The 21061-nt window shown below is 41.8% G+C and overlaps 1 protein-coding gene across 5 annotated transcripts in view; it reads right to left on the bottom strand.

Moving 5' to 3' along the window:
* The window catches only part of LOC136877469 (uncharacterized), an 86656-nt gene that overhangs the window by 42330 nt on the left and 23265 nt on the right, over nucleotides 1-21061 (bottom strand). For all 5 annotated transcript variants that reach the window (XM_068228691.1, XM_067151551.2, XM_067151560.2 and 2 more), the window contains one exon: nucleotides 18055-18208. In XM_068228691.1, the coding sequence (XP_068084792.1) occupies nucleotides 18055-18208 (154 nt within the window). The remainder of the gene's footprint in view (nucleotides 1-18054; nucleotides 18209-21061) is intronic.

Here is a 21061-nt window from a genome sequence, read left to right as displayed (position 1 = left end):
TAATTTAAAGGATTTTGCTAGTCTGGTGTTGTGTACAGAAAGTTGTTCGTTGACAGTATGATATGGATAGGCTTGACGTGTGTAATAGAATAGTCAAATTTTTTAACAGTAGAGCATTTTTTTCACCTGTCGTCATTTTACAACTCAGCCACTCAAGTTCGGAAAGTGAATGTCACGAAATTATGTTCTAAGAGTCCGGTGAGTAGAAAAGCTGTTGCCCATAAGTTGGGGCAGATCGGAGTATCAGCTAAAATTATAAGAGCAATTGATAATACAGGGTGTTAGGGGTATACGTGCAGATATGAAGCTAGTCGGCAAAGAAAAATACATCTCACAATATATGCTATGTACTTTTTACCTTGTCCTATTAGTTTGCCCATAACTGAGCCAAATATTTCAGGAGCTAATGTGTTTTGAACGGCCGTAGTAGAATACGCCGGTTACGTCATTCTGTCCACGTGTAGTGGAAGTACAGTAGCAGAGTATAGGGCTTGTTGAACCTGTTTCTTATCGCAGGCCAACACATGTTGTTGTGCACTTCCCCTAAAGGCTTGGCAAGTAGGAGAGGTTGACTCACGTGCCTGGCCACTTGCTGTACTCGAAAACCGGTCTAGGGTAGTCTGTGTGAAAAGTACACAGAATTCTTACAGTGACGTCGAAGATCCGTACCACCATATGCATGCGAATCAAGTGTTGTGTAGTTGTGTGTGATTTATAAGACGTCATTGGCATTATTCAGTGAACCAAGCTGACAAAATTAAAGGAAATAGTTAATAAGTAATGAAAAATGGGCGAAAAATTTCTGTGCTGTTATTGCGACACTCTACGATGAACTTCTGACAATAGACAATGCGAGTTGTCTATGCTTATGAATAAACTTTTCAGGTCAATGAAAGGACGGTGGGCACTGAAAGAAAAGACTATAAGTATTCAGTGAAATTGTTATTAATGAGACAAATTTCAAAAACCGTAGTTTCATCCATCGTAAACATTGCTCGAAGGAAAAAGAGCTACTGTGGAATTGCCGCCAGGCATTTGTAATAGAAGGCTTATTCTGCCTTTTCCTAATATGTTTACCCTCCAGGGTTGGTTTTCGCTGGGACTCAGCAAGGGATCCCACCTCTACCGCCTCAAGGGCAGTGTCCTGGAGCGTGAGACATTGGGTCGGGGATACAACTGGGGAGAATGACCAGTACCTCGCCCAAGCGGCCCCACCTGCTAGGATGAACAGGGGCCTTGCGGGGGATGGGAAGGGATAGAAAAGGAAGAGGGAAGGAAGCGGCCGTGGCCTTAAGCTAGGTACTATCGCGGAATTTGCCTGGAGAAGTGGAAAACTACGGGAAACCACTTTCAGGATGGCTGAGGTGCGAATCAAACCACCTCTACTCATTTGACCTCCCGAGGCATAATGGGCCCCGTTCCAACTTTCGTACCACTTTTCAAATTTCGTGTCAGAGCTCGAAATCGAACCCGGGCCTTCGGGGGGTGGCAGCTAATCACACTAACCACTATACCACACAGGCAGACAGAAGGCTTATTACTGGACAGTAAGTGCCGATAGGTAAAGTGATGACTGTAATGGACCCGCTTAATTAGAACTTCCGTAATAATAATAATAATAATAATAATAATAATAATAATAATAATAATAATAATAATAATAATGTCTTTACGTTCCACTAACTAATTTTCACGGTTTTCGGAGACGCTGAAATGCCAGAATTTTTTACCGCAGTGTTTTTTAGTGCAAGTAAATCTACAGACACGAGACTGGCTTATTTGAGCACCTTCAAATACCACCGAACTGAGCCGCCATCGAACCTGCCAAGGTGGGATCAGAAGACCAGCGCTCTATCGTCCGAGCTACTCAATCCGGCATTAGAGGTTAGAATAAGTTGGTCGTGTGGTTAGGGGCGCGCAGCTGTGAGTTTGCATTTTGGTGATAGTGGATTCGAACTCCGCTGTCGGCAGCCGGGAAGATGGTTTTCCGTAATTTCCCATTTTCACATCAGGGAACTACTGGGACTGTACCTTTATTAAGGCCTCGAACGCTTCCTTCCCACTTGTATCCCTTTTCTCTCCCATCGTAAGACCTACTTGTGTCGGTGCGACGTAAAACAATTTGTAAGTACATGTTTCGGTAATTCCGGAGACATGTCCGCAATTATAAGATTAATAATAATTCGGACTTGTTAAAAGTTCAGTGTTTTCTATAGTGTTTTCTGACAGATTACCAGCTACGGAGTTTGAGTGGGGCGTTTAACTTTTATTTTAGTAATAGTTAGTAATAATGGACTAACAGTTTTTATTATAATATTGGTAGGTGGCTTTACGACGAATGCAAGCTGACAGCCGCGCGCTCCTAATCACACGGCCAACTCGCTCAGTAATAATAATAATAATAATAATAATAATAATAATAATAATAATAATAATAATAATAATAATAAATGTTTACGTGCCAATGGAGAGACGCGCGGTTTCGGAATTTTGCCCACGGGTATTCTTTAACGTGCCTGTAATTCTACCGATCAGAAGCGGACGTATTTGAGCACCTTGAAATACCAGCGGACTGAGCCAGGATCGAGCCTGCTAAGTTCATGAAACCAGAGCTTGAACCGTCTGAGCCACTCAGCCTGGCAACGTTTATTTTGATACGTTTAATAGGCACTGCAAAAGCAGAATGCTTTAATTTACCATTAAACAAGTTCTTTTCATTTGGAAGCACGAAGAGGAGGTACGTTTAATTAATTTATTTTTATAACATGTCCCTTATTGATATGAAGCAAAACGTTCGATGTGCTTTGACAATTCAATTCTGATACTACTCACTTGGAAATCCTATCCCACGCATTCTTTCGTTTACGTAAGAAACTTTATTTACGTACACGTCAACGCGGGGTGTTTCTGCATACGGCAAGTTGGTCTCCCAAGAATCCATGGTATTGAAATCACACTGTGGGAGAATATTTCACGTAAGCAGTTTGACAAATTCACTAGACCTGTCACGTGCCGGTTTGGTCGTGTGCTGTTCCTAGCGACGGGGGTGTGGTGGGACGGGTTCCCGCCCCTACATGAAACCACCGGATTAGAGGTATGAGCTGTCTGTCTGACCTTGACCTGAATAACAGCTGTCAGAGAGGCGAATTATCGTCCGTACTAGTACGCGAGTTACTTCGTAGTAGTACGAGGGTTATTTTTTTCCAAGGTCCGATCGGTCGCGACAGTCAAACGCCCGCGAATATATGATGAACCGCTGCGCAGATGTGTTGCGCAACGTCGTTGTATTTGAATAATGCCAGTGTATGAATACCACGAATACCATGATATGCTGCTAGTGTATCGTGTGACAGAACAGAATACGGGTCGCTCTCAATGAATTTATCGGAAAAGGCTTCCCAACAGACGGGTGCCGAATCCAGCAACGATACTTGCTGTACTGCAGCGTATTCGCGATGCAGGTTGTGTTACATCACGCTTTCAGAAGCGATGGCCTAAACGGCCACGTGTAATTCTAGACGCGGAAGAAGACATCCTGACAATGGAAATGAAATGGCGTATGGATATTAGTGCCGGGAGATCCCAGGACGGGTTCGGCTCGCTAGGTGCATGTCTTTTGGTTTGACTCCCGTAGGTGACCTGCGCACCTTGATGATAATCAAATGAGGATGAAGACAACACATACACCCAGCCCCGTGCCAGGGAAAATAACCATGATGGTTCAAATACCGACCCTGCCGGGAATCGAACCCGGGACCCCTGTAACCAAAGGCCAGCACGCTAACCGTTTTGCCATGGAGCCGAGCATCCTAACAATAGTAAACGATGATCCCGGGCGCCGTACGCGTAGTATAACACGTGCCGTTTGTGTACCAACTTGGACCATACGTAGGACACTGCATGAAGAACTAGTGCATCCTGACCATATTCAACGGGTGCAGTGTCTTTGACAGCTGATTACCATTTTCTTACGAGTTGATGTACGTCGCCACGACACAGATAGATATTACGGCGACGACGGGACAGGCTAGGATGGTGAAGAAGCAACCGTGGCCTTAATTAAGGAACAGCACCAGCATTTGCCTGGTGTGAACATGGCAAACCACGGAAAACCGTCCTTAGGGCTGCCGACAGAGGAGTTCGAACCCACTATATCCCACTCATGGGCTGTGGAACATCCCCATTCAGTAGAAGAAGGCAATTTCCAGCACCGGTTATGAATTAATACCTGGATGGGTGTAGTAGGAAGTCGGTTACGTGGACTAATCATCTTTTTATTAATGTTACCTTGCTCCTGTAGATACAGTACTTGAAATTTCAGAGGACGTGTCTCTTCGACTACGCAGAACCACGTGGATTTTACACGATGGTGCAGACATTTCCTCAACGGTGGACAGGACGATGTGGAACTATCAATTGGCCAGCCAGGTCTCCAGACCTTATTCCAATTGACTTTAATGTCTGGGGGAACATGAAACACAAACTATATCGAACTGAAGTACCCACTTCGGACGACTTCCATGAACGTATTGTTTAAGCAGCAGAGGATATTCTGAACAACCCTGGTGAAATGAAATGAAATGAAATGTCGTATGGCTTTTAGTGCCGCGATATCCCAGGACGAGTTCGGCTCGCCAGGTGCAGGTCTTTCCATTTGACTCTCGTAGGCGACCTGCGCGTCGTGATGAGGATGAAATGATGAAGACAACACATACACTCAGCCCCCGTGCCATTGGAATTAACCAGTTAAGGTTAAAATCCCCGACCCGGCCGGGAATCGAACCCGGGACCCTCTGAACGGAAGGCCAGTACGCTGACCGTTCAGCCAACGAGTCGGACACAACCCTGGTGTCTTGGCTCGAATGCGTCGCAACTGGATTCGGAGAAGTGAAGCCTGCAGGGAAGCCCAGGGTGATCACTTTGAACAATTGCTACGAGTTTTACTTTGGTATGTCAGATGTTACGCCATTTGTGCAACGTAATGGCTTGGGAGTACAGTACAGTATCGTTATAGTATTTTGAGTCTCGATAGGTCGATATTCTCATAAATCCGAGCAGGGAAACTTATGTACCGGTAACAAAAATTATAATTGAGAGTTTCAGTGCGCGAGTGCGGAAGACGTGCTTGTTAAAACGCTAGACATTGACCTTGAACGCATTTCGGCAGTTGCTCAATCCTACACTGCATGTTGTTTTCTTTTTTTTTTTGCTACTTGCTTTACGTCGCACCGACACAGATGCGTCTTATGGCGACGATGGGACAGGAAAGGGCTAGGAGTGGGAAGGAAGCGGCCGTGGCCTTAATTAAGGTACAGCCCCACCATTTGCCTGGTGGGAAAATGGGAAACCACGGAAAACCATTTTCAGGGCTGCCGACAGTGGGGTTCGAACCTACTATCTCCCGAATACTGGATACTGGCCGCTTTTAAGTGACTGCGGCTATCGAGCTCGAGTTAAAACAGAAGACACTTTGCGTTTTTAAGGGCCGATGACCTTAAAACAGCAATCATCATCATCATTAACACGTATAAAAATTCAAAAAATGCTTGTTTTATATTCATCACTACTGAAATATGAAAAAAATTCAATCAAATTAGTTATTTCATTCCCACACTCGTAGAGGGGTGGGTGGGCCGTCAGCTATACGTGTAGCGCTTGGGCCATGGAGTAAGGAAGTAGAGTTGTGAGGATGAAATAATTCAAGTTGGACGTATGTCTTGTACATACAATAAATTGAATTGAACATGATAGTAAATACCTGAACGCACAGAGAGATAACCGCAGCAACAACACGGACCCAGAGTAGGCCCGCAGAACACACCACCCATGACAGAGACCCCCCAAACACCCCGTTTATTGAGTAAATGTTCGTGGTACGATGTTGACATAGTACAATGTTGACATACATACCTGGGTAAATAAATAAACAAACAGATAGAAGTAGTTGGTCCTTGAACTTGCTGTGCCGAGTGAGACGAGTTCTTAGTCCAGATATGTGAACAAAACAAGCACTGAGGTCATTGACCATGCTACACTTTTAAAGGCTACAGAGCAGATTAAAGGCGATCTATCACAAGGCCAAACTTAAACATGTAACAGAACGTAAGATGTAACTGTCACATGAGAAACGAAACACACCCGGGCTGGGGAAACAAACACAGATCTTGCAGCACTGTCTTGAAGCACAGGACAGAAACATAGAAGTATACCGGCACACGACACAAAAGTTGAATTAAAGACGGAAAAAGTATTGTGTCACATGAAGCTAAACTAAATAATAAAAATAATAATATAAAAATAACAATAATATTAATAACAAAACATCATATATGAATAACAAGTATACGACTTAAAAGGAGAGTAAAAAGAGGAATAAGACGAAAGTATGAACAGGTGAATAATAATAATAATAATAATAATAATAATAATCAAACGAGAAAAAGAGTAATAAGAAGAAGTTCAATATGAGTAGTAGCAATAATAATAATAATGAATAATAATAATAATAATAATAATACCGGTAATGTTATTTGCTTTACGTCCCACTAACTACTCATACTGTTTCTGGAGGCGCTGTAATTTAGTTCCGCAGGAGTTATTTTTACGTGCCAGTAAATCTACCGACACGAGGCTGACGAGCTCCTTCGAATGCCACCGGACGGACCCAAGATCGAGCCTGCTAAGTTGGAAACAAGAAACCAGTGCTTTAAACGTCTGAGCAAGTCAGACTGGCCACTTTTATTTTGCTTTATTTTACCATTACACATATGCTTTTCGTTTGCAAGCACGAAATAATAATGTAATTTTTTACGTCCCAATAACTACTCTGGCGGGTTTTGGAGATGCCGAGTTGCTGGAATGTTGTACCGCAGGACTTTTTTTTTAATGCAAGTAAATCTACAGACACGAAACTGGCGTATTTCAGCACCTTCAAATACCCCCGAATTGAGCCTCCATCGAACCTGCCAAGATCGGATCAGAATACCAGCGGTCTATCGTCCGAGGTACTCAGCCCGGCATTAGAGCTTGGAATACGTTGGTCGTGCGGTTAGGGGCGCGAAATTGTGAACTTTCATTTGGAAGATACTGGGTTCGAACTCCGCTGTCGACAGCCCTGAAGATGGTTCTCCGTGGTTTCCCATTTTCACATCAGGAAAATGCTGGAGCTGAACCTCATTTAGGTCACGAACGCTTCCTTCTCACTTCTACCCCTTTTCTGTCCCATCGTCGCCATAAGACCTATCTGTGTCGGTGCGACTTAAAGCCAATTTTGAAAATCATCATAATTACGACATTATACAACTGTCGAGGTCCATAGTTATAAACGATGAGAAGTATTTTCTAGGCAGACATTATTGGCGAGTAGTCAATAATAATAATAATAATAATAATAATAATAATAATAATAATAATAATAATAATAATAATATTTGCGTTACGTTTACGGTTTTCGGAGACGATGAAGTGCCGGAATATAGTCCCGCAGGGGTTCTGTTTACGTGCCACTAAATCTACCGGCACGAGTGTGACGTATTTGAGCACATTCAAAAACTACCGGACTGGGCCAAGTTCGAACCTGCGAGGTTGGAGTCAAAAGGCCAGCACCTCAACCTTCTGAGCCACACAGCTCGACAGGAGGCACGAAATGCAGGTACATTTAATTTATTTATTTATTTGTATAACATGTTCATTATTCGTTTGAAGTAAAACGTTGGCTGTGCTTGCCTAATTCAATTCAATCCCATGCTTGCTTTCGTTGGCGTAAAGACATAGGTGTTCAGGTCATTTCCATACTCACTAGACCACGGGGCTGACGACCACAGATATCCCAATCCCCTAAGTGACGTAACAGCAAATGAACCAGTATTAACGCTGACAATTCGATACAGCTCCAGGGTCCGAAACCGATAACTAGGGTTGTCTGACGGAAACTAAATACTAACAACAAAACCAGTCTGGCGAGAATGTAACGTAACATGGTGAACACCGGTAGCAGCCTTCAGCTGTTATCGTAGTTCAGTTGCTCGTAAACATAAAACCAGTTTGGCAAGTATATTACGTAACATCTCGTGGCATTACAAAGGTAGCGTTCAGCTGTTACAGTAGAACCAGTTTGGTACGGATGGCGCGTGACTTGCCTGTTGTCAACGGAAAGCTATTCATTCGCAGAACGAGGCATACTACCTATTCTAAAAACATCATATCACTTTGCTCTCGAAAATAACTTCCGCGGATTACTAAAAGTTTGATATATAGTGGTTCGTCACATCGTTCTCTATTGCTACAAGAAATATCTGCACGTATACACCTAACACCCTGTATATATTCGGAATTTAAATGTTCAGTAAAAGTTAAGAATGGTTTAGTAGTGGGAGAGATAACTTCTAAAGTGGGCCTTAAACAAGGGTGTAAACTGTCCCCCATATTATTTTTATTGTTTATTAACGATATTTTCCACTCGAAAGAATTTGAGAAAGGAGCTTCATGTCTTGAGTGCCAAGATATTCCAGGCCTAATCTTTGCGGACGATATCATTCTACTTGCATTAACACCCAGAAAGATGCAGCGTAGTATTAATGAGGTAGAGAAAGAGTGGAATTTAAAGGTTAACCCACGGAAAACCAGAGTAATGGTCTGTAAAAGGGGTGTTAAGCATTCTAAGAGTGAACGGTGGTGGATGGGTAGGACAAAGAAGTGGTCAAAAAAATCGAATACTTAGGGACGATTATAAGTAGTAATGGAAACTGGTCTGACCAAATAAAAATATCAAAAATGAGGGGAATAAGTGCCTTGGCTAGTAGCAAAATATTAGATAAAAAGATGCCTAACGTAGAATACAAAATCCAGGAAAACATATTTAATGCAATAGTTAAAGCTAAAGTACTGTATGGATCTGAAATTTGGGGAATAGATCAGGGAATTGTAGCATTAGATGTAATCGTTAGCAAATTTGCCAAAATAATTATGGGACTACTTAACTGTACTGCAAACAGTGGAGTAAGAATGATGTGTGAAGGGGTGAGTATGCGAGCTGAGATTGCTAAGCGAATAGTCAAGTACTGGTTGAGATTAAAGACTGGGGGAGGTGGTGAAATATTAGGCTTAGCCTACCATCACCAAATGAAATATTTAAACGAAGGCTACTGAGTGGATGGGGTAAAGAAGCTTCTAGAGTACATAGGAATGGGATCATACTGGGCGACTAATACTGAAAGGGATGACAGGAGATTGCATAAGAAAGTAGTTCAAAGAGTGAAAGATATAGAAAGACAAACAATTAGGACAGAATGCAATAGTAAGAGAACACTAATAGAATTTTGTAAAATAAGTGAGAATATGACAATAAGGAAACAAATGTTAACAAAAAGGGAAATGAGAGGAATAATCTGGTGGTTGATGGGAGTGTAAAAATAAAGCTTTAAGAGAAAAAAATGACGAAAATAAATGTATTTTATGTAACTCAAATATGGAAATGGCTCATTTGATTAAGGACTGCAAAGAAACATTAGAGAGAAATACATAGAAAGGAAAGAATTGGATAAAATTCTAAATGAAAATGAACTGTACACACTCTCAAGTCTATTAAACAGAGAATGGAAGAAACCAGGAAAGCTAGATAAATTATTTAATATTATGAGAGGTATTTGGAAAAAAAGTAAAGATAACGGAGATAATTACATGTAGTTACGTTCAAAGATATATGTAACTAATAATGAATATGTCTGTGTTAGTAAATTATAATTGAATATGGTACAAGTTATAAATGAGTTACAGTTCGAAATTGAACAGAACCAGTGACAATATATTCTATTTATTCACAGATATGGAGCATTATATAGTATAACTCACCAATAAGTAAGGGAGACTATAATTATAAGTTTAGTATTATGTTCCGTTTTTAATATTTGTTTAGTTTTGTTCCTTTGTTCCTTAGGTATTGTATATTTCTAATTAGTAGATTCAATTCATTGATATGTAAGCCGTACTGTATACCTTCTAATGAGGTTGTTGGTTGTTTGTCTGCCCGTTTTATTTTAGTTTGGTTTGTTAGTTTGTTTGTTTTTGGCTGCTGACGTACAATAGAATTGGGAGAGGGGGAGATAGGCCTGATCTCTCTCAAGCCAAAGTGTTGATTCGGTACGTCTGCACATGTAGAGTCAAGTAGTGAATAGTGTTAGGTTAGAGGAAGTAAGTTGTCAATGAGACAGTGAAAGATGAGCCGAGTTATGGAATCTGTCTCGGCAGTGAAATACAGGTGTGACAGCCTACATGTAGAGCTAGGCAATCCGCACACATGTGGGTTGTTACAGGAAGGAGTGGTGAGGAAATAACATTGACAGCTTAAAGGGTCTATGAGGTATCGGTTTCCCAGCCTCATGAGACATGTCTGGTCGTGACATCCCAGGGAAGGGTGGTAACAGTTCCTCACCAGGGGTGATGTCGCGGCCAGACAGATTTAGGTTAGAGTTAGTATATATTTATGTAGTAACGTAGTTTAGTTAGGTGGTGTGTTGCATGTGGAGCTGGCGATCCGCCCATGTGCAAGATGCTACATAGTAGATTTAGAAGTAGTTAAGTAGTAAGTAGTTAGTGCCTAGCTATAAATAGTCTGTGAGTGTTTATTTTGAATTGTATATGGGAACATTGTAACTGGGCGAAAGCCTGTTATGTTCAGTTCAATAAATTCAGTAATAATAAAAGAAATAGAGATAGATTAAACATTCTGGCTATACTGGCTTTTCCTAATCGAGGAAAACTATTAACTGTAGTTTAACTGTGAAGAAGTGTGTACGGTCTAGTCTATTATTTACAGCCCTCATTGTTCCCACAGTTACATTCAGTCAAAGAATAATCCTAGAAAAAATATGAGTGGGCATTTCAAACAATACAGTATATAAAACAGAAATACAGAAGTTCGATGGCGCTGGTATTTACTTATTATTATTATTATTATTATTATTATTATTATTATTATTATTATTATTATTTTCACTATAGTAACTTAGATTTAACAAGTACGTAGCTATATGGATGTATATGTATATTTTTGTCTTCTGATGCTCCTCTCAGTGCAATCCCTAACTTATCCTTCAATGTGTACGATAAATGTGACACATCGGACAACACAGCTTTATCAGAGACTCTAGGAGAGCAATGGCTTCCGAAATCTGTGATAGTACACTCAGGATTTGCTCAATTTGGGATCACAAGTCACGCGACGATATGAATGCCTTAATGTCTCCATGTACAGAAAAAGGAGACAATTTTCTAGAGCTTCTCTGTTAGCCACTAGTGATTTTAACATTAGGGCAGCTCCAGAAAAGCGAGTAGGAGAAGGGAGTTTATGAGTTTTTTGACTGAGCTTCATACTTGTCCTGTTATTCCTCTGTGTCAATGCTCTATGGGTTGTTTTGATGTACTTCATGACCTTCTGACAGTTAATAATTACCACATCAGGTTTCTTTACTTTCGGTATGATATATTTTATGAAGAGGTTTACTCCATGAGCGATGCACCCTACACAAGAAATGTGAGGGTATTACTTGATCTTGCATGCCAGGCTCTTCTCATTACAAACGCATTATCTGTGAACTACGGCAACAAATTTGGTGCAACCCCTTTCTTCAACGACAGTTTATTTTGCAGCTGATGTGTTCAGTGTCCTCTTTATATCCCCGGGTGGTTGTTTGGGCCATCAGTCCACAGAGTGGTTTGATGAAACTCAGTTCCTATCCTGTGCTAACCTTTTAATTTCTACGCAACTACTACATCCTGAAGAGGCTGAAGGCCTTCCTCCTCCCACAAATAACAGATGATCAGATTTTTTTTTTTACAAGTTGCTTTACGTCGCACCGATTCAAATAGGTCTTATGGCGACGATGGGGCAGGAAAGGACTAGGAGTGGGAAGGAAGCGGCCATGGCCTTAATTAAGGTGTGAAAACGGGAAGCCACGGAAAACCATCTTCAGGGCTGCCGACAGTGGGGTTCGAACCCGCTATCTCCCGAATACTGGATACCAGCCGCACTTAAGCGACTGCAGCTATCAGGCTCGGTGATGAGCAGATTAAGTTCGTTCCACACGAAGGAAAACGTGAGCAAATTTTTAACCTCCGGCGGCTCGTGGAGAAGATCAGAGAATTCAATAACACGATGTACATGAGTTTCGTGAAAAATAAAAATTAAAAAAAGGGTTTTGACAAGTTGAAATAGTCGAAACGGTGGACCATTCTAATCGAAATGGGGCCACCGTGACATCTGGTGCCCTTTATCCAGAAACTGTACTCTTCGAACAAGACAACAGTACGAGTTAATCATACGCTCTCAGATGTCTTCTCACCTATTACTAGTAGTGTGAGACGGGTGCATTCTTTCCCCTCTCCTATTCAACATCTACAGTGAGTAACTAATGAGAGACGACACCTTGATAATTTCAAAAGATCAGCACAAGGTAGACACCATCATGCAGAAGATAGAAGAACATAGCGGAGTGTATGGACTTCAAATCAACACTGAAAAGACCGAAGTGATGACTGTAGATCGCCGTGACAACAACCTGCCTGATATCGCGAGGGTTGCTAACAATGAAGTGGTCAGCCGCCCTGAGTAACTTGGATCTGTTGTCTCTAACATTGGGGTCTATAAACCTGAGGTCCGCAGGCACGTTACGATGGCGAGGAGTTCAACAGCAAAGCTAAGCTTGCTCACATATGGAAAGCCACCTCCATTACTGCAACAACAAAACTTATGTTTTTACGGACACTCATTTTCCCCATTGCCACCTACGCAGCAGAAACCTTCACGTTCAAGATGACAGACTGCCGCAGGATAGACTCTTTGCAAATGTGATGCTGCAGAAGAATATTGAGAATACCTTGGCCGGCACACCGAACGAACGAGTCAATCCTGAAACACCTTGGTATCAACGTAAAACTGTCAACAATTATACAACTACAACAACTCAGGTGCTTAGGTCACATTGTTAGAAGACCCAGTGGACTGGAGTAGACGTTCATTGAGGGGAAAGTCACTGGACGAAGAGGACATACTGCATTGAGAGGGGTAGATCAGCTCAAGAGCCTAACTGGAGAGAACCTGCAACAATCAGGACAGAGACTCATGTAGGCACGTCATCAAGAGGCTAGCTACAAGATGCCACTACGCCCTTACGGAGGGTTAGAAGACGACACACCACATGCTACATCTACTCTAATCTGTTTTTCATAACTTATTTATGCCTTGATCTACTCCTACCGTTATTACAACTTACACTTCCCTCCAGAACTAACTGAACAAGTCGAGGGTGTCTTAAGACGTATCCTATCATTCCCTTTCTTCTTCTGGTCAAATTTCACCAACAATTCCATTCGGTTCCTCTTCATTCGTGATTTGATCTATCCATATCACCATCAGAATTCTTCTGTAACACCACATTTCAAAATATTCTATTTCCTTTCTTTTTCAGCTAATTATTGCCCATGTTTCACTTCCATACAATGCCACTATCCAGAAGAAAGCCGTCAAAAACATCTTGTTTGCATCTTGCACTACTTTTCCAAGACTGTGTCCATGCCACTCACCAATTTCTCTGATCTTCAATCTCGGATCAAATAAAACTATCAATAAATCTCAGAGTTTTCATTTCCTCTGCTTGAATTGTGATTCCCTTTCCGAATTCCTCTTTGATTTCATTTACTATCTGTCCAGCCAATAGCTATTAGACTTGAAGCAGTGACATTTTATATTAATTGTTTTGTATTCTAAGAAATACGCGAATACTCAGAATCGAAAGGAGTATTTGAAAGGGACTAGTCCAGGTGGCTAATACTTTTAAGAGAGAGAGAGAACGTTCTCCAGTAACAGAATAAAAAATATTTTAAAGCAGGTTAGTTGCATAAATTGCCATTGTGATAGCCGCATTTACAGTGCTCTTTGTTTCTGCGGGGAGAGATGAGCTGTTACTGCACCCTTGGCTACTTGCATTTGTTTGACCTGCTGCACAATCAGAAGTAATAGGGGTAAGGTGGTTTGCCTGCACTCACTGGAACTGATGAATGAGTTTTCACGATTTTAAGCCATTGTTTTGTCATATGGAGCATATATGTATAAAAATAGATGTGTTAATTTTGCTACATTGGAACATTTATAACACGCATCACCAAATTTATACTAAACTTCCATGTTTCCGCTTCGCCGAGTGGTATTCTTGAAAGCCAGAACTCCTAATTTGGGACGTGGCACATTGTTCTCTGAAAAATGTCATAGTTGCCATTCTGTACGCCTACACTATAATTTAAGCAGCAATATAATATTTCTATTAGAAAAACATATAATAATGATAATAATAATAATAATAATAATAATAATAATAATAATAATAATAATAATGGTTTTACGTCGCACTAACTACGTTCTCGGATTTTGGAGACGCCGAGGGGTGCCGGAATTTTTTCCCGCAACAGTTCTTTTACGTGCCAGTAAATCTACCAACACGAGACTGACATTTGAGTACCTTCAAATATCACCGGACTGAGCCAGGATCGAACCTCCCAACGTGAGCTCAGGAGGCTAGCGATCAATCGACAGTTACTTAGCCTAGCAGAGAAACATTTATTGTATGAGCTCATATGAACACAATTTAATAGTCTAGCAGTATCTTGTCTTGCACGTACTTCTGCCAGTTATCTTGATAAACTCACACCATAGCGCTGAAGGTCAACGTTCTTGTTCCGTCTAAAGTGGTAGGAATTACAACCTGTGATCAATAAATACGGTGAATGATTGATTTCATGATTCGTTTTCACATGTATGCATAGATACAGCTTATTGTCCTTCAAAATATGCGCCTCCCATGGTTGTGCACTTCCGACAACGCGTGTAGATGTTTCGCATACTTTGGGCGACAAGGCAGCCTGTGGGGTACGGTTAAGTTCAGCGTTCACATAGCGTTGAATGTTGCTGATGTTTTACAAGCGAGGAAAAAGGAAATAGGTCAATCGGTAGGGGCCGGATCTGGTGAACAAATGAGGTGATGTAGCACATCAACCTCGTTACGTGCCAGGAACTGCTGCACGGTTATAGCGGTACAGACAGCAGCCACTAGGATCGTTACGGCACACTGGGAGCGCACACATCTGATCCTCTGATCCAAGATGTTCACGTAGATGGTCGCATTCAATGCCGTGTCTTCTGGTAAGTATTCTTTACGAATGATCCATCCAGCATCAAGAAAGGCAATGAGCATTGTCGTGATGCGCGACTTCTCGCACGAAACCTTTTTGGATTTCAGTGACCCTGGACCGCGCCACTCAGAGTCTTCGATTCTGGGAGGTACTTCAGGCACTACGACTCATCGCCTGTAACGATGCGTTCAAGAAAGGTGGAGTCAATATCCACAACGTCAATAAAGTCTCCACAAGCCTCCATCCTGTCTTTTCGATATAGCACTGTTTCCTGGCGCAACATGTCGTGATATTCCCTTGACGTTTTCTCAAGTTTGAAGCAAATCTCACGTTCGTAGGTTGCTCCAATTTGAACTTAACAGCGTTACAGCACTACACCGTACTTCCACAATGCGTACACACAAACTGCATATCTCGATAACCGCACGGCTTCGTGAATGATGACACCAGCACGTCATTCGCCGTATTTATTGATCACAGGTTGTATGGATTTCCCCACTAAAGACTGCATATGTAAATCAACATGTTAATAACATATTAATGAACCTTTTCACGGCTATAACTTGCAAAGTCTCAGGACTATTTTGTGACAGTTATGACAGTGAATACATCCCTCCCAATAGGCATCCGGCCGTAAAACTGGGCTAAATAGATACAGAGTGCCGACACCAATGAGATCTATGAAGTTAAGCAACATTGTGCGTGGTCAAGATTTGGATGGGTTGCCACGCATTATTGGAGGAGCGGAAAGGAACTGGCTACCCTACCGCACGTATACTCCTGCGCAGGCACACGTCTGCGGAGGTTCGGACCTGCCTTTGGGCAGAATACACCCTTACCCTTGGTGACCAACATATTAACTTGAAAACTATAAATTACAGTCTACGTCATCATATTCAGACGTACTGAAGACATTTATGATGAGATGTGTTTTTCCTTATTTCAAGATTCTGAATGTATCTGACATGACATATTTTAACAGTACTTGTGTTGTATTCCTGTTTACAGTCTGCTTGTAACAGACTGTGTAGGCTTTTGTCTCACTATCATGTTTAAACTTTACGCTCTGATTGGGCCTCGATCTCTCCCCTGATTTGCGAGATGGAAGCTAGTTGCAGTTCTCTGGTGAGTGTCGAGCAGAGAGAACAAGATTAGAAGCTTCGTAGACTAGGTCTGTAGCGGGAACCTTCCCTTATGTTGTAACACTGATTGATATTATTATTATTATTATTATTATTATTATTATTATTATTATTATTATTATTATTATTCTGACAGGAAATATATCAAATATTTATCTCCTGAGGTTGCTAACGACCACATGTATATTCACAGTTTTATGAAAATAAATGCATTTTTAAAAAAAATCTTGATTGTAATATCCGCCTATTTCGTCGTGTTGCGTAGATGGTGAATACGGTCATTCAGATATGTGATACAGAGAAAACACAATTTGCTTTACTAGCACCGTAACAGACAAGTTTTATGTCGATGATGGGATAAGAACAAACTATGCCTGGGAAGGAAGCGACCATTGGAAAACCACGGACAACCATGTTGACTAGGGGGCAAAGGTTCGAACCAACTATCTCCCGAATGCAAGCCAATAGCTACGTGAAATGGCATTTGGCTTTTAGTGCCGGGAGTGGCCGAGGACCTGTTCGGCTCGCCAGGTGCTGGTCTTTTGATTTGACGTCCGTAGGCGACCTGCGCGTCGTGATGATGAAATGATAATGAAGACGACACATACACCCAGCCCCCGTGCCAGCGGAATTAACCAGTGATGGTTAAAATTCTCGACCCTGCCGGGAATCCAACCCGGGGCCTCTAACCAAAGGACAGCTCGTTAACCATTGAGCCATGGAGCCAGACTCCTGACGAGGTGAGGACCCAGGCTCGACTACCGAATATAATTATTTACTTTGTTTCTGAACGGGCTACACTACTCGACGTAGCAGCGGAAAGTTTAAGTTCAAGTTCATCGTTGTTATAACTTTTTGCTAGTTGCGTGACGTCCCACTAAAGGTTTTCAGCGACGCAAGGATGGGACAGTGAAGGTAGCGTCCGTGGTCTAAATTAAAGTACAACCCCCAGCATTTGCCTAGTTTGAACTTCAGGGCTGCCGACGGTGGGATTCGAACCCACCATCTCCTGAATGATAGATCACAGCTACGCTACTCTAACCGCATGGCCAACTCACTCGGTCCTGTTATTATTGTATCATTAGATTACATCATCTTTTGGGGTAACATTTGTTCGTGTTACTGGTATTGTAACAATGATCTGAGCCAGAACTAATTTCCCTGAGTTTCAGCAGTTTATAATCTCGATTGTGTAATTGGTTCACTTTATGACAGTCAAATTGCGCAAAAATATGCTACTTTACTTGGTCTCAAGAGCATTTTCTGTTATGTGAATGGATTTTAACACATTTTTAAAACTACCATTTCCTTTTATAAACACATGCAGTTAATGTGCAGAAAATCATCTGCTTTACAACCTGAGAAACTAACAATCGACTAATTTTGATTTTGAGTTCTCTATTCATCGCACGAATATAGCCTTAGTATGCAATATATTCATTCATATTCAAATGTTTTAATGGGTCGTTATTTATAACGTCAGCGGTTGTTCCAATACAGTATAGTGTTTAATAGCAGGGCTTCGCAACGCAGATTCGATGCGGACACATACCGTTAGTATATTAAAATTTAACAAGACTTGTTTTTATTTAACCGAAACATATTTTGGAAAGCTACCTTGTCTACTCTCAGATTTCACTACTCTCTATGAGGTTGCGTCTTGTATAACCTAGGTCTATGTTTACATAAATCATAACGTTAGTCATAAACAAATCTAAGCCATATTTTGTACCTCATGATTTCTGCCCTGTACAGCCAATTCACGACACTCCCAGTATGCTGGGGCAATATCCACTAATCGGGAGTTCTCGTTGGGGACAGCGTCTATACAGCAGTCTTCCACAACAAAGCAGTCTGGATCGCAAAAGCACAAACCTCCTTCAGACCTGTGGGAAATAAACAAGATCAGTCACTTCATGACCACACATTACAGAGGGGAGAAATACTTAATGCGCCATAGACTATCCTCAATACTACAGCGTAGATAGCCTTTTCGATGTGGTCTAAAATGACCTCCCCTTTTCCAGATCTCATGATCTCATATGCCAAGATCGCCATTAACTTTACCGGAGACTGATTTTGATGAACCTTGACACTTCCGGACTATTCCTGATGGAGCTATTCGGCGAACTGACGCGTTAGCTTGGGTTCATAGATACGTTTTTCGCTAGTGGTTTAACTTTACTTTCTACACGTGCGGGAGAGAAAGATTTTCAGAAAGATCTTCGACGCAGTTCAAGATCGAGGAGAGTGACGCATCAGGACCAACGAAGAAGTCTACGCCCTGTATGGTGACCTCGAGATTGTCGCTGAGGCCAAAAAGAGGAGATTTTTCAGTACATTGGTCACATCATAAGGATAGCTGCCTCTGTGGATCAGTGGTAGAGTGTCGGCCTCCAGATCCCAAGATATTCTTTTTGTTTTTGCTAGTTGCTTTACGTCACACCGACACAGATAGGTCTTATGGCGACGATGGGACAGGAAAGGGCTAGGAGTGGGAAGCGGCCGTGGCCTTAAGGTACAGCCCCAGCATTTGCCTGGTGTGAAAATAGGAAACCACGGAAAACCATTTTCAGGGCTGCTGACAGTGGGGTTCGAACCCTTTATCTCCCGAATACTGGATACTGGCCGCACTTAAGCGACTGCAGCTATCGAGCTCGGTAGATCCCAAGATAGCAGGTTCAAATCCGGCAGAGGTGGTCGGAGTTTTGAAGGGCGGAAAAAAGTCCATTCGACATTCCATGTCGTACGATGCCGGCATATAAAAGATTTCTGGTAACACATTTGGTGTTTACCCGACAAAATTAATTAAATCTCAGCCATAGACGCCCAAGAGAGTTTCGGTTTACCCGGTTTGCCATCTAGTGGGCCTAGAGTAAAACGCAACGTCGAAATTTACGAGCAGACAGACGGATGGCGTCAAATTGAAATGTATGCACACGGTAGCTGAGGCCATACGATTATTATTATTATTATTATTATTATTATTATTATTATTAGGATGGTCCAGGACCGAACACAACAAAGAAGATCTTCGACCAACATGGCAGCGGCCAACGAAGACGGAGGAGACCAAGGACAGATGGCTGGACAACATCTCAAGAGATTTGGAGGCGTTAGGGTTCCGGGACTTGGACCGAAAGAAGTGGGGGAGGGCCCTTCAAGATCTGTAGCGCCAAGAGAGTGGGCGAGCGGTTTATTGTCTCACTAACCCATCGAAGGATTTTAGCGACGCAAGAATGAAAATGGGTTAGGATTGGGAAGGTGGAGTGGCAGTGGCTTTAAGGTACAGCTGCAGCGCTTGCCTGATGTCACATCAGGGAAACCATGGAAAACCATCCTCAGGACTGCCAACGGTGGGATTCGAGCCCATGATCTCCTGAATGTGATCTCACAGCTACGCGACCCTAACCGCTCGGTGGTTTAAGATCCTAATCCAAATTCAAGCATCTCACCTTATTCGTATCATTGCAGGTTCATAGCGTATATTATTTTAACGTGCCCACTAGTACACTTCAGTCAGTCAACGTGCTACCGAATTTGCAGCTATCTTGTGCCGCATGTGTAGATTTTGCCACAAAATCTTAGCATAGTTACTTGGTCAGTATCAGTTCTATTTACCCACCACTCGTGCAGTTTCCATCGTCTGTCGTCCTCTAAACACTCTGCGATCATAGCACGAATACCATCCGTGTTAAGAGTCGCAGGGCATCCTAGATGAGACATGCTGGCACACATCGTCTGACCTATTTGAAATCGTCGCGCAGAGCGCAGATCGGCCAGCTAGAAAAGAGCGGCAAGCTAGCATGCTGGTTTTGACTAGCCTCAAGTGATGCACACGCCTACAGTATGAACCCTGCATACGATATTTTACTAGGATGCTAATACATGGTGTAATACACATTCAGTATCAGACTCATGTTAAAAAGACAATCATATATGGAACCGTGTATAAGTTGTCGATATGCAAGAAGATTTATTTATTCTTCTAGAATACTTGGCAAATGCGTGCATATTCTGACGAGTAAATACATTTCACAAACATATGGTCTTGGCACAGCATAATACAACGAACTAGGATGTGTTGGAAGTTTTTTGGTCACTTGTTCGACCCTTCTTTACCCTAAAAAGAATTCATGCATAAAGCTTTGTAATGTACGAACACAGGAGCACGCCACTCATATACAGCACAAAGTACAAATTAGGACGAAAGCAAGCGGAATGGCTTTACAAAATAAACGTTGTGCTTGTAGGCCATTTATATTTTGAGTACTGATTGTACTACTTTCTTCGGTGCTCATTACTTCTGACTTGCTGAATTTCTTTCGCCAGAAGCATTCGTTGGCATGGATTGTTAACATTTTGGTGGTTTCGACGACATGTTGCCAAATGTTCCATATTGTATGGGAAGTCCTGTAATGGAATAAAAAAAAAATCCGTATTGAACCCGTACAGGACGGAAAAAGTCCTATATAAGTGGAACCTTAGAAGCAATTATTTTTACCATCTTTCCTTACTTCGTTCATTAAAATCGCAAGGATATCTTGCCGTACGCAGAGACATTGATTCGAGACGACAATACATAAAACAACATAATCCAGCACGTTGTGTTGTCATACACGGTCTTGATATTCATGTTATTGAAGAGTTTTTCTTATGTGCTTTTGACTGGACAGCGAAGGAGAAATACTTCAGAAACAAACTGAAACAATGCAATGATATTAAGCTATTATAAAGGA

The sequence above is a fragment of the Anabrus simplex genome, chromosome 1 (assembly GCF_040414725.1).
Source record: "Anabrus simplex isolate iqAnaSimp1 chromosome 1, ASM4041472v1, whole genome shotgun sequence".
NCBI lineage: Eukaryota > Metazoa > Arthropoda > Insecta > Orthoptera > Tettigoniidae > Anabrus > Anabrus simplex.
Note: the sequence above shows the minus strand (reverse complement) of the source record. Positions and strands in the feature narration are given on the sequence as shown.